We start from the raw sequence: 14,123 nt of genomic DNA, 5'->3' as shown, positions 1-14,123 counted from the left end.
CTCCCGGCAAAGAGGGGCGCAGGCAGGGAGGGACGGAGGAGCTGCTCGCGGCCCCGGGTTGTTACAGGCGCGAATTAAGGTGGAAATGAAAGACTGGAAAGAACGGGTGACCTCAAACCGCAAGCTGACAGCTATTAATGCAAGTGCTGGCAGCCACCCAGCCATGCCATTTGGCCACTGGCCAGGGGGTGAGCAAGCTCCCTTGGCCCTGGCCAGCCAAAAATTCCTGCTGCAAGCTCCGGCACACCGGGACCGCCGTCCCCTCGGCTCACGGCCACCCCGGCTCCCTGCCAGCGGCCCCTCAAAAACAGGCAGGGTGTGATAAACCACCGGGATGGTGCAAAAGCTCTGCTGGGGACTTGGGCAAGGCCAGCGAACTAAATGTGGCACAGGGCCACCCAAGAGGAGCGGGCTTCAGCCCGGTGGGGTGGGCAAAGGCAGGGAGCAGGCAAAAAAAAAATCCTTGTGCCCACCAAAAGAAAAGTTTCCCTCCAGCATCCTTCAGATCTGGATAAAATTGGTGGGGGAAAGCATTTTAAAGAGATTTTAAAAGAGCTGGAGACTCAGGGAAGATGTCACCAGAGGCAATGGTTTCCAATACCCAGTAGCAATGGGAAAGTGCTGACAGAAGTCATCCCCAAAAAAGGACCTCTCGCTGGCCATGTGTCCTCTGCTCTGCTGAGGTGACCACCAGTGCTGGGAGGACCAGACAGAGGTGACCAGCAGGTGGCAGCTGGAGCCAAGGCTGCTGGCCCTCAGGGGTGCTCCGGGCTTCCCACAGCCCAGCCCCGGGCACCCAACACCCGGCTCGGGTGGCACGCAAGGCCACGGTGAGGAGCAGCGGCTGTGCCCAGCCCCGCGCTCCCCTCCAAAAACTCCTGCCCATGGAAGCATGCAACGCCATCAACAACAACAACGATAAAAGGATGGGAGATGAGAAGCAGGGAGATTATCAGGCTGTTCCCCCAGCACCAAGCTCCTACAGCAATAACAGCGTTATTTTCCCTCCTCCCAAGCAGAGGGAAGGTTTCAAGGAGAGCTGAGATGCTGATATCGCCCGACACCCGTCTGCCTCAGGAATGCCAGCTGACTTGGATTTTGTGTCCTGCTGTTTTAGGCCCAGAGCCAGGATCCATCCTGAGAAAACGCCACACAATACAACGGAATAGAGGGCTGAGTAACCCCAGTTAAAGATAGCTCAGCCACAGCCTGGGCTCTGTAAATCATCTTCCATAGTGAGCATGCAAAAGCCTGGAGAGGATGAGTTCAGCCTCAAAACATTTCACCTGCAGCACAGCTCTTTCCAGAAGGAGAGAGGTAAAAAAATGGTCTTTGTACCTCCTGCTGTACCACAGGTGTCTCCTGGCTGGGTCCTTTGGGCACTGGGAGCTGCATTTTGGGAGCTGTTTGTGCTGTGGAAAGGCAGGACCCTGGCTGCCTGGCTCTGGCCTGGCTCCCCTTGATTCATGTACCTGGGTTGTCCCCAGGTACACAAATCTCCCTGGGCACCAGATTCCCTGGACACAATAGGCAAGGGGATGCCCAGGGAGGTCCAGAGTCATGGAATCACAGAGTGGTTTGGTTTGGAAGGGACCTTAAAGCTCATCCAGTTCCAACCCCCTGCCATGGGCAGGGACACCTTCCACTAGCCCAGGTTGCTCCAAGCCCATCCAGCCTGGCCTTGAACACTTCCAGGGATCCAGGGGCAGCCGCAGCTTCTCTGGGCACCCTGTGCCAGGGCCTCACCATTACATTCAGGCAGGAGCTGGCATGGCCCTGAGGATGAAGAGGGACAAGTGGCAGTACCATGGGGCATCCCAAGCGGGTGTCACAGGCTGCTACAAGAGCACCCCATGCCCGGTCCTCAGTGTGTGATGCCCACCGGCAGCATCCAGTCCCAGTGCCTCATCCCAGGGCAGGCGGACTGGTCCCACCATCCCGTCCCAGTGCTCGCCCCCAGCACGGTCTGCCTGGTGCCCTGCGGCCAGTCCCCGCTACCCGCTGGTGATGCTGCCTGGCACCCCGTGCCCGTGCCCCGCATCCCCGGCCCTGTGCCCGCATCCCGGCGGTGCCGGTCCCGCATCCCCGCCGCGGTGCCCGGGGCCGGCAGGTGCCGCTGTGGGCCGGGCGCGGGCGGGGGGCGGCGGCGGGGGCCGGGCCGGGCCGGGCGGCGGCGGGGCCGGGCGGTGCGTCCCTCCCGCCGCGGCTGCCAGCGCCGCCGGCACCATGGGCTGCTACTGCCGCCTCCTCTTCCTCGCCCTCCTCCTCCTCCCGGCAGGTAAGCGCCCGCCGCCGCACCGGGATGGGCAGGGGGGGACACGCCGGGGACCCCCGGTGTCGGGCTGGGAGCGATGCGGTGGGGACGGGGAAGGAGGCAGCCCCCGCGTTTGCCGGGGACAGCCCGGCTTCTTCCCGGAGAAGGACTCCGCAGAGCAAGCCCCCACCACGGGTCCCACTCACAGCCCCCGTGAGGGGGGTCACCGCCAATGACACCGGTGGGGTCGGGCAAGAGGTGTTTCACCCTTCTTTTCCTCACCCCTTGCCCCTCAGAGGGGTCCCCAGCAGAGTCCCCGACTGCCCTGAAGGAAGACAACTTGATGGGACCACCGGCTTCTCCTCACGGGCACCCCCTGCCCGGGCTGGACTCACCCCCAGTCCCGCATCCCCCTTCGCTCCATGGTCACTGCTTTGAAAGAGCTTTTATGGCTCTCCCTGGCCTTGAGCGGAGGCTCCCACACCCCCAGCCCCTGGCGCTTTCCCCCCAGCTCCAGGCATCTCCCCCCGGCGGCACCAGCCTCCCCATCCCACAGAAACACCCGATTTGACATCTTCCCCCCACTGAGACAGTCAGAGGAGACAGTTCTGTCCCCGGCTGACGCGACAGCGAGCGCAGGTCACCCCTCCACCCGCCCAGGCTGGGCTTTTAATAAACACGAGGAGCGGCTTGCTCAGAAACATGGGAAACACACTTGCATAACCGGGGACGCGCGCGAGGAGAAATCCATCGGCTGAGCTGTCACTGTCACATTGCTGCCGGCAGAGCAGCGCGAGGGGACGGGGTTGAGCCAGGGCTGAGCTCGCTGTGACAGCCCGCAGCCAGCACCACGTCCCCACACCAGCCCCTGGGCAGGTCGTGGCTGCAGGACCCCAAAATGTCACCCCGGAGCACGCCAGCATGTGGGAGATCTCGCCTGGATAAGTGACCCCAGGGGCGCGAGGGGAGGGAGAGCTGGATGAATATTTCTCCCCGTAAAGGGGGGATTTGCCAGCGAGCTCCTGTTTCTGTGCTTTCCGAGCAAATGCGTTTGGGAGGGATGGGGATGAGCATTTTGCTCCGCAGCGATGCTGGGGATGCTCTTCTCCTCCTTCACGTTCTCCTCCCTGGCCCAAGTTTGCCCCCAAAGCAGCCAGTCTCTGCTGGGAGTCAACCTTTGGGGTTGGGAGGCGGGTTTTTCCCAGCGCCCGGGCCAAACCCAAAGCTGTTCCCACGACCATCCCTCTCTAAAGCACCAATGCCCACGAGGATTGGCAGAAGAAACAGAAAAGATTTCCCTGGACTCTGGTCCCATGGCTCTCAGGCTGCTCTCAAACAGCCCTAGAGCATCTTTCAGATGCTTTCTACAACACTTTTGTTCCCATTGAAATAATTTTTTTTTTAAATTGTGTAAATATCTATATATGTCTATAGATATTTATATATATCTCACTTGGGAGGAAACACAAAGCACAATTTAAATATACTTCAAGCTCATTCTTCAGGATGAAGAATGACAGCAAGGATGTCACTGGCCAGGAGTAAAATAAGTCTGGGCGTTGCCTGGCCACGTAATGAAATAACAGCGTCTCGCACAAGGAAGTTTTTATCCTGTTATTATTACTCCTTACTCTGGATGTAAATTGAGACCTGCTTTGCTTTCCTGACGTGGTGCCCAGCCCCAAGCCCGCTCTCCCCTTCAGTAATTCCCCCTGTGCCCCAGCTGAGACATTTTAAGTACCTTTTAGAAGCAGGTCTTGGCTTTTAAGGTTTTGAGTGCTTCTTCATGGAGATTCTGGGGTGGAGGAGCTGCTTTTTGGGGGTCTTGGAGCCTCATGGGCTGTTTTAAGCTGCCATTGAGGAGGCAAATCTTGAAGTACTCTGCTCCCCCACGAGCTGAAGGACAGTGGAGATGGGTAATTATCTCCTCTCCCAGCCCAACAAGCAATCAGCCTCTAATACCAGAGGATGCTCTGAAATTCCTCTGCTGAACCCAGCTGCTTCTCCCCCTGGGAGGGGCTGGAATGGGCCTGATGCATGTTGGAAGCTGCACCTAGAAGCACTAATTAGCAGCCGGCCAGGAAAATTAGGGAGGTGGGGAGTTGTCACTTGGGCAGAGCTGCTGCTTGCAAAATTCCTGGCTGGCCCCAGATCCATATCCAAGATATGTGCCTGGGAAAAAGTCCTGCGAGGTGTCCCAAGCAGGCAGGTCCATCTGCCAGCTCCCAGCCCAAAGAGCCAACAAACAGCATCTCCTCCCATGGGATCCCTTATTCCCCTTCCCCAGGGAGATCAGCACAGCGTGGCACCTGTTTGCATGTTTCAAGAATACAACTTGCAGTACTTAATGCATTTTTCACTTCAACAAGCAAAGCACCATTTTAGAAAGAGCTGGTGCTGCCTAATACTGCTTTCCACCCCAGGTCCTCATCAGATATCTCTGGCTGTACGGGCTGACCACTAGCCAGAGGGTGTTCTGTCACTCTCAGGAGGGAAAAACTACCCAAAAATTCCTCTTCACCTTCTTTTCTGCTATACTTTCATTGCAGCATCAGGATCAAGGGCTTCCTGAGTTGAGTAATTAGGCAACACTTAGCTTTGGGGGGGGAAACCCCACACTTCCTTTGCGTGAAGGGTGGATTCGTTGTGCCACCAACAGTCCTCACCTCTGGGTTTGGATCATGGGGCAGGTGGTGCCTGGGGAGAATTTGGACACCCACCCCAGGCAAGGAATGAAGGACCATGCAGCATGCAGGGAACCATGTGAATTTTAAAAGCTGTTTTCAGCTGGGAAGAGCAGAGATGGCAGGGTGGTGGAGCTTTCCTCCTGCTTCCTCAAGGGGAGTCTGCCTGCAACAGCATTCCTCAGGGTCTGGAGAGTGTGCAAGAGTGAACCAGTCCTCCACATTAGCCCCTTCCTCCCGTGCCACAGCCTGGAGAAGAGGAGCTGCTGCTCCCCAGCCAGGGAGGACCTCACTGCTTGCCAGATTCCCAGAGCCCCCACCTTTATTTGGCCACAGGGATTTTGCTCTTCCCTTTTGCAAGAGGCTGTGCATCTCCGAGAGGTGCTGGTACATCCAGGGAGGTGGATACTGATGGGCTGGCTCAGCAGCGGCCCCATCCTCAGGGAGGGACATCCCCAGGGTGTCCTGGCCAGCTGCATGGTTGGGCCAGAGGCTCGGGATGGCGAGGGACACACGGACCCAGCACATGGATTTCTATTGTGTAGCTGTTTCTCTTAGCTACAGAAAGCTTCAGAGCAATTAGACCTAAACCACTTAACGACCATGCAGCAGAATAAAACTAATCATGCAGGAAGCCAGCTTGGCTTGCCAGTGAATCAGAGCAACTGCAGATTTATTGAGTCTGACGGCCTTGGCTTCTCCACACAGACAGGGAATAGCTTTGCCTTTTACCTGTTGGTGTGTTTCTGGCCCCTGGTTTTCTCCCTTGGTTTCTTCCTCCTCACAGAACTGGTTTCATACCATCGCCAGCAGACCCTGGCACTGAAAACAGAGGAGAGAGAGCAGGAAAGAGTGGAGCAGCACGTCAGCCGGGCATGCTGCTTCTAACATGCAGTGCTGGAGCTTTGCTGCTCACCTCAAGCCAGGGATACCCCCAGGAGTCACCCTTTCCCATCACTAATCCAGCTCTGGATGTTCCTTCTGTGATGGCATGGAAAGCTTGGTGGGTGTGAGGCAGAGCTTAGAGCCTGCAGAGCTGTTCCCAGACCTCCCCATCATCCATGTTTCTTGGGGATAATGAGGCAGGAGTCCACAGCAGTGCCCCAGAGAAAGAGACACAAGTTAAAGGCCCAAACCAACCACCACGGTTCCTTCCCCTGTATCAGCACGGAGCTCAGTCACCCCTGTGCACTGCAGATGGGACCTCCAGCCAGCGAGAAGTGAACATCCCCAGATCCCAAACTGCATGGTGACGGGGAAGGTGAGGCAGTGCAGGGCTGAACAGCTGGAAAAACTCGTTGAACCCAAAGCAGAAACCAGTTTGGCTTAGTCCCAGGTGCTTTAGGGAGAGCTTTTGCCATCCATAGCCAGATGCTGCTGGTTTTGTAGCAAAGCAATACAATGAAAGCTAAACCTGAGCATTACCAAGGGGGAGGGCAACTACAAAAAAGCCAGCACAAGTTACAGGAATCCCCAGCCACAGAAACCAAAGCCGAGCCAACGAGGTCATGAGCAGGAAATCCTTACTTACTTTTAAATACATATTGTTTTATTGCTCTGCATCACTTAACCTGGTTATAAACCAAGGCACAGTCAGGGGACTCAGGGCTGTTCTGTCATCAGCATTTGGTGGAGGAGCAGCACACTACAGGACTAGCAAAAGGTCTCCTTTTGCTCACTCTTGTGATTAAAGACTGAGGTTTCTACGGCGTTTTGCTTAAAAGCTAAGTGTGATCCTTAGGTATGGTCTTGGTTACTTGTGTTTTTTGGGTGTTTGCCCCAAACCAGCTGCTGAACTGGAGTAGAAAGTGGTACCCAGGCTGACTGCACAAGCACAGGGTGGTGTGTGCATCCAGCAGCTCTCCTCGTTTTTCTCCTGTTGTTGCATATCTTGCTCAGAACAGGTGGCTGAGTTCCTTGTGGAAGTACAGCCAGGATCTGCTGCTGGCAGGCAGAACAAATGATATCCATGTTATGGAAACTCTCATTATCCCTTTGGCCTTGGCTGCTCGAGGAGCATCCCTGGCTGCAGCTGGGGCTTGGGTGCTTTAGTTAATTTGGGCTGAGAGCAGGCGTGTGGCTTAGGTCATGTGGATCTCCTGTGGCTGTGTCAGAGGCGATGAGTTCTGAAGTGAAGCTTGATAAAAGCTCTATCTCTGCCTTATCAGTGGATGTTTGTTTGCTGCGGCGTGGCTGCTCCAATCTGATGTCATTCACTCGGGCTGGAGATGTTCTCTGGTGGCTTTTATGCTGCGTTTCAGCTGGCAGAGCAATTTAGGATTTGCTGCAATAGCTTTTGGAGTGCCTGGGAAATGCATTCTGGAGAGGCTGCCAGCCCAGGTCAAGCAGCTCTTTCCCAAGAGGAGCATGAGCATTGCTCAGCTCCTGCAAGGGCAAGACCTGTCCCTCTGTGTGGCTTCCAGGAGCCAGGAGAGCAGCATGGCAGCAGGAGAGAGAGAGAATCCATCAGGCTCCTTCCTTAGGTTGGCACATGGTTAGGGCTAATATTCCCCGAGAGCTGGGTATTTGAGTGACGGGCTTTGGGTTCTTCTTTCCTTGGCTGTTTTCTGTATTCCTGGTGAAGAAAATCTAGAAAAAGGACTTTCCAAAGCTCCTGTGGGGCTCTGGAGTGTGACACTGTGACACTCACTACTGCTTTCCCGGGTGGTTGCCTGGTGCTGGCAGTCCCCTGCCTCGGCTCCGTGCTGGATTCCAGCAGGGTGGTCAACTGCTTTAAGTGAATTAGATGAGCAAATTCCTCAGGGCTCAGCTGTGCTCGGCATCCTCTGGGAGCTAACATCCCTCGGTCCCTCTGACAGGCCCTTGTCGAGGTGCTTTTAGCCTTTCAAGTCTTGTGGCCGTGAATGAAGTTTTGCAGTTGTGTATTTTGTCCCTTGTTCCAGGGCACTGCTCTGTTTCCTGCTCCCAGCAGCACCTCCTGCAGACCAGGTGTTGGGGGAACAAAGGAAAGCTCTCCTTGGCTTTTGTTTTCCCTTTGATTTTCCCTTTCAGATGCGTTGGTAGAGGACAGGACTTGCAGATAGACTGGGAATCGCCCATCTGTGGGACAGGTTGCCCATGAGCTGGGTGCAGTGATATGGATGGGGATATGTGGAGCATGAGCCAAGGGGGCCCTCACCGGGGTCCTTTGTGTCCCTTCATCCTAACTCCATTCAGAAGCAGCCTGCATTGCCTCTATGGCTGGGATTTCCTGGGGTTACCTCCTGTGGGTGAGACCCCAAGGGCAGTGGCTGGGTCCCAGATCACCTATGGAGCTGATGGCTTGGAGGAAGAAGGGGATAGCCCAGCACTGGCACAGGCAGGGATTGCTCACAGGGAGAGACAGGGAAGACCAGGGCTGAGCTGAGAAGTGCCTTCGGTCGTGCTCGCTCTCCTGGGAAGAGTCCCTGTGACTTGTGACCTCCTTGGCCAGGAGTGCTCAGCCAGCAGCCAAAGATTGTTCCTGCCTCCTGTTCTGGCTCAGCCTCCGAATTTATACCCCTTAGATATTATCGGAAAGTTCCTGACTCATCCAGGCTAGCAGCACTGCCAGCTTCCCGAGCTCCCTATTGGTTTGCCTCCAAAGTTCAGGCAGATCATGGGAGCTCCGCTGACCCCAAGCACTTTGGGACGTCAGGATGGCTTTGCAGAGAGGTGGAAAGCTGCCTGTATCCCTGAGAGACTGGGAGCATCTACATTTACAGAGGTAACAAACTTCCGAGGTGCTCCCAGTCCTGGGAGGATCCTGCTGTGCTTGGTGGGCTCGTTGGGCTGCGGAGGCTGTCTGGTACCTGCAGGAGAAATCTGAAATGTCCAGGTGTGCTGGGGCAAGGATTATTGAAATACAGATGGATTCTGAACCTTGGTGTGAAGGATCCTTGGTCGAGGCCTCGCTGCTGCTGTGGTGGCCAGATGGCTTATTGAGTAATCAGATTCCAGCTTGTCATTCCTCTCCTCTCCCCTGTCCTAAGGGCTGTATCCTCAGCCTGAGGAGGGTGAAAGCTCAGAGGCATCTCCAAGTGCTTGTCCTCAGGAGAGAAGAGCAGCCATGGCCTCAGTCCCACCTCCAAGACCCTTTTGCTTGGGAAATGGGGTCCTTCCCATGGGTATCCACAGAACCAATGGAAGAAATTATGGCTGGATTAATGAGTCCCTGCTCGCCAGTGCCAGATCCCATTGTTTCTACACACAGGCACTGAATGTTTCTGTCCTCCACACTCATAATTAGTTCATTGCAGCTGGAGTGAGTTCCTGCTCTTCCCAGTGCTGGGCTTGGGATGCTCTGGGGGTGTAAATAAATGAATAGATGGAATAAAAATGCCTCCCAATGTCATGCAGTGCTGGCACGCTCCCCTCACCACACTGAGGGGGCCAGTGCTGGACCAGTGCTGAGTTCAGCCCTTGAAAGGGGGGGGAAAGCCCCAGCAGTCAGCTGGTGGGGACAGAGGGAGAAATGACTCATCTTCATGCTAAGAAATGGGAGACGAATGAATGCACAAGGAAATGGGGGGAGAGGAGAAAGAGGCGTCTTGTGTTATCATTCCCAGCTGCACGGTGGCTGCTGTGAGGAGGAGCTGCTTCTCCTCCTGCTGGGAGGAGATGCTGGGAAGATGGAGGGGGTGATTGGGGATGGGGGTATCCTAAACTGGGGGAAAAATGGAGCTGATTTATGCCAGGACAACTGGCTGGTTTAAACCTCACCTCTAGGTACACAGTTGTACTTCCCATCTCTTTATTTCAGATGGCTCTCAGCTTTTTAAAACCCAAACTTATTTCCAGCTTAATTCCCAAACCCTTCAGTGCTCTCCCAAACACCAGCTTGCCCCAAGGATTGCCCTGTTACTCACATTTCTTTGTCTCACTCCTAGGACTGGGCGATGACTCCCCGGAATCACCCCTCAGCCGCATCAGCCCCCCCTTCCTCTGGGGGGGTGTCCCAGTGAAACCAGATTCCAGGGATGCAGATGTCCCCACTCCAGCTCCAGGCCAGCCCTCGCTGCCCTTGTCCACGGGACCTTCCAGAGACGGGACGTCCTCCAGACCCGTGGAGGGGGATGGCCACAATGCCACCACCCCTGTGGCAGCACTGTCCCCTGCTCCTGTCTCCGTCACCGAGAGCTCCACGGCCACAACAGACGGAGCCTCCAGCCCCAGCCCAGGGCCACCCACCTTGGAGACATCCCCAACTCTCCGGACAGCAAACACTGCCAGCCTGGCAAGAAGCATGATGGATTTGGGGGCAGCTTCCAGCCCCACGGGCACAGCTGCACCATCACCTCCCTCTTCCCTTCCCACCAGTGATCCCTCCTCACCTCCCAGGATGGGCTTGTCCCCAACACCTGTCCTCGTGAGCCCTGGCGCTACCCAGCCGCCGCTGCTGACCAAGGACGTCCCTTCCCTGGGGACGCTGGCCATGGCATCGAGCCTGGCCATGGAGCCAACATCCCCCCCAGTGACTGTGATGAGCCCCACCCAAGCCGAGGCCACGGCCTCCGAGAAAACCACCGGAGTCACCATGGAGGAGGTCCCGCGTGCGCTGAGTGCAGGTGAGCACCATGGCTCCCCATGTGCATACAGAGATATCATGTCAGCATCAGGGTGCTCACACGGGAGGGGCAGACCCCTGAACTGGAAGGGAGGAGGTGGTCAGCTTCCTGAGAGCATCATTCCTGGGGGCAAAATTCCTGGGGGAGCCTGTGTCATCTGATCCACTGGCAGAGACCAGGAGTGGTAGATAACAAATCTCAGTTGCCTGGAGATGTGAATAAAATCCTCAGTTCTAAATTTGACTTGAAGCACTTAAGGATGAGAGGAAAAAAATGGCTGGATGGTGGGTGCAGCCTGACTTAAGATGATGTAGGTTTTAATTCTCCCTCCTGGAGACCTCAGGAAGCTGACACGAGCTTCTCCCTGTCCCCTTGTGCAAACACAGGTAGCTTAAAAGTGCTCCATGTGGCTGGAAAAGGGGAGATCTGAAGCATTTTCTAGCCTTGGCTCAGCACTAAATGCTGCCTGGTGCTGGGAGGAGCATCAAAGAGTGAGTCCATAGTGCCCAAGCAAAGCCCAGCTGTGTTTCATCCTAAATCTACTTGCCCTGCTTCTATGGGAAGGAGATCATTGCAAAAATAGAGGGGGGCCCAGCATCCTCTTTGGGAAGCAGTGAGGGAATATTCCCCCCGTCAGAGATGGCTGGCGTGGGTGAATTGGGAGCAGCTGGCATGTGGGATGTGTGCCACGGAGCTGGGACTCAGGGGGCTGAGCCCTGCCCTTTCTGATGGATCATCCACAGGGAGCATCGTGGCCATAACCGTGACGGTCATCGTGGTGGTGGTGCTGGTGTTCGGGGCAGCCGCGTACCTCAAGATCAGGTAAGGCTGGTTTTGGGGTGGCCCCCCCCCCTCCCTGAGGCTCCCTGCAGCCTCTCTCACCATCACAAGGATGATGCAAAGCCCCAGCAAGACGCTGTCCCCAAGCCCAGCAGGGCAAATGTGCAGCCTCTGGTGCCAGCACGGCTCCGTTTCTTACCACTCCTATACTGGAAAGCAGAGTTTCAGTTCCTCATTTTACAATAGCCTTGCTGAAATGCCAGAGACGCTGCTCAGCATAGTCATAACCAGTAATTATCCCTTGGGAAAGCTGCTGCCGTGGGTCTTGCTGTCACTGGGACAATAAACAGCAGCAGAGCCCAGTGCTGAGCATCCCTAATGAGGCTTTGCTGACAGCTGAGATGAGCAAAGGTCTTGTTTTAATTCCCTGCCCTGTCCAATCTCATTCAACGGGGGCAAAATTCAGCCTGGGCTTCTCTTCACTTCTCCTGGTGCTTCCTCTTTAAATATCCCAAAGCCTGACCGAGGGAGCCCTTGCATTAATATTTCCTCATCCCATGGCAAAATAACTAATAAATCCTCAAAGTAACCGGTTTGCTTTCCCTGGCAGGCACTCCTCCTATGGAAGGCTGTTGGACGACCACGACTATGGCTCCTGGGGCAACTACAACAACCCTCTCTATGATGATTCCTAGCAGGGATGAAGAAAAAACCCCATAAATCCTTAATTTATAAGCGCTTCTGCAGCAGAGCATCCGCTGTCGAGGAGATGCCGGGCACGAAGCCCCTGCCTCAGGCAGGATTACCACGGGTCTGCTGGATGACCAGAACTGGAGGGCGGGTGTGCAGTGCTCACAATAAACCTGAATTTTGGCCTTTGAGTAGGAAACTGGGTCCTGGGGCAGGTCAGCCACTTGTTGTAGGCAAGGGAACCCAAATTCCCCAGGGGAAAGGGCTGGGGAGGTCAAGGGAGAGGATGGAGGTTCAGCCAGTGCTGTGGCATCCTTTGAAATGCTGCTGCTCTGTGATTTGGGGGGGAGTGGGGGGCTGCTGAGCCAGAGCCAGCAGTGTGCCAGGGTCTCCTGTGCTTTCACATGTCCCTTTCCCTAAAATCACTTCCCTGTGTTGCCCTGCTATGAAATCCTTTGCCTTGTCTCACCAGGAGCCATGAACAGTTGTGGGGCTGCTCAGTCGCTGCTCCCTTCCTTTTCCCACCGGTGCTTCTGTGCAGAAGTTCCTAATTTAATTTTTTCCGTTTAATTGTGGGGTTTTTGGTCCCAGAAGCAGCCCAGGAGCCCATGGGAAGATGCACTGACCATCCATTTCACACGTGGCTGCTTGCTCCACAGCTTTGTTTCCAATCCTTAAAAAACTTGGCTGCTAAAATACAGCGGAGTGTTCTTTCAATCCCCAGTTTGTGTTCAGCTCTTAGTGCGGGGAGGCTGGGGGCGGCTGACGGCGGGGCTGGTCTGGGAACGGGAAGTTCAGCCACTTCTCCCTCTGGCTAAATTCCCTGGCAGTGGAAAGCAAAGCCCTCAGTCCACGTGACCTTAAAAAATAAACAAACCAGCATTAAATGGCGCTGCAAACCTTTGGGGTGTCCCGGTACAGGTGGTGCAGGCTTGGGAACAAGCTCTGCTGTTTGCCCTGCCTCCTAAATGGAGCATCCCTGCAAACATCAAAGCTTGGGGCATTTCCATGATTGCTTCCTGCCAGAGATGCATCATCTCTGGATTTCCATCAAGGGAGCGTAATAGATGTGGCCGGCGCCACAACAGGCACCTGGAAAGGTCAGGAGAAATGAGGGCAGCTCCGCTTCCCAAAAAGAAGTGCAATCATTGTGCATTTTCCTTTTCCTCCTGAGCCTTTCTCAGCCTGTTCAGGGGTCCATCCTTTCAACTCTGCTGTGGGTTCCTCAACCTCTTTTTTAGTTCAAACTTGGTGAAAACAGAAAACAAACCTGGGAATGGTTGTTGCACCTCCCAACCACAGCCAGCCTGGAAAACTATTTGGGCTGGGAGCATACACAGGGCAGCACAGGCTTTGAAGATGCTTAGGATGAGCAAAATTCCTTTTCACCTTTTTGGCACCCAACAAGTAGTGAATTAGGCCACCTTGGCTAAGAAAAAACACAAACTGAGTTAAAAACCCACCACCTCTCTTCTCTTGAAATAAATTGGGTGTCGTGGTGCTGCTGCTAGACTGAGGGGAAAAAGGGAGAGGAAAAGCCATCACCTTCACTTAAAATACATATATAATCCCAAGGGAGTAAGTTCCTTTTTCATGAAGGAGGACATAAATGGGGTGTCAGTTTTCCTGCTCAACACTGTGCCTGGATGCTCAAAATGAATGACTCTCTCTTGCCTACAATGCAAGGAAGAAGCTGTACATATTTTTGGGGATATCCTGGGGTGAAAACAGATTCCTCACTTCCCTGGAATCAGACACCATCCACAGTGCCTTTATTTCCAGTGCAGCTGCCCTATGACATGGATGATATGGACGTGGATAATGTGTTTACATCTCCAGAACTATTTGGCAACATGAGCCAAGGCGCAGGGCAGCCTAGGGAATAACAGATGTGTTTGCCAAGTGGAAAAAGCCCTTTATTTTGGGGGGTAATGCCATCAGAGGGAGGATGCCTGTGTTCCAGGCAATGGCTTCAAATACCCCTCTCACATTCCTGCCTCAGACCCTCTGGCTTATTGAGGGGTTTCTGTCCCACACGAGTATAGCAGGGAAAAAGGGGGAAAAGCAACCAGGACACGCCGCAAAAAAGGCCTTTTTCCCTTCTCTTTTATAAACCAATGGGGTTAACACTGCTACCAGCTTGTCTTATGTGCAAAACCAGCAAATCCC

The 14,123-nt window shown here is 54.8% G+C and overlaps 1 protein-coding gene across 1 annotated transcript; it reads left to right on the top strand.

The window, feature by feature from the left end:
• The first annotated feature begins 2,168 nt into the window (after window positions 1-2,168).
• On the top strand, window positions 2,169-12,145 carry PARM1 (prostate androgen-regulated mucin-like protein 1). The gene is made up of 4 exons (XM_048305093.1): window positions 2,169-2,278; window positions 9,807-10,484; window positions 11,228-11,306; window positions 11,875-12,145. Exons 1-4 carry the CDS (start codon window positions 2,227-2,229, stop codon window positions 11,957-11,959), a joined length of 894 nt encoding a protein of 297 aa, XP_048161050.1. The 5' UTR covers window positions 2,169-2,226; the 3' UTR covers window positions 11,960-12,145.
• The last annotated feature ends 1,978 nt before the right edge of the window (window positions 12,146-14,123 follow it).

This window comes from Corvus hawaiiensis, chromosome 5, assembly GCF_020740725.1.
Source record: "Corvus hawaiiensis isolate bCorHaw1 chromosome 5, bCorHaw1.pri.cur, whole genome shotgun sequence".
Taxonomy (NCBI): Eukaryota; Metazoa; Chordata; class Aves; order Passeriformes; family Corvidae; genus Corvus; species Corvus hawaiiensis.
The sequence above is the reverse complement of the archived record's forward strand: the minus strand, read 5'-3'. Positions and strand labels throughout refer to the sequence as shown.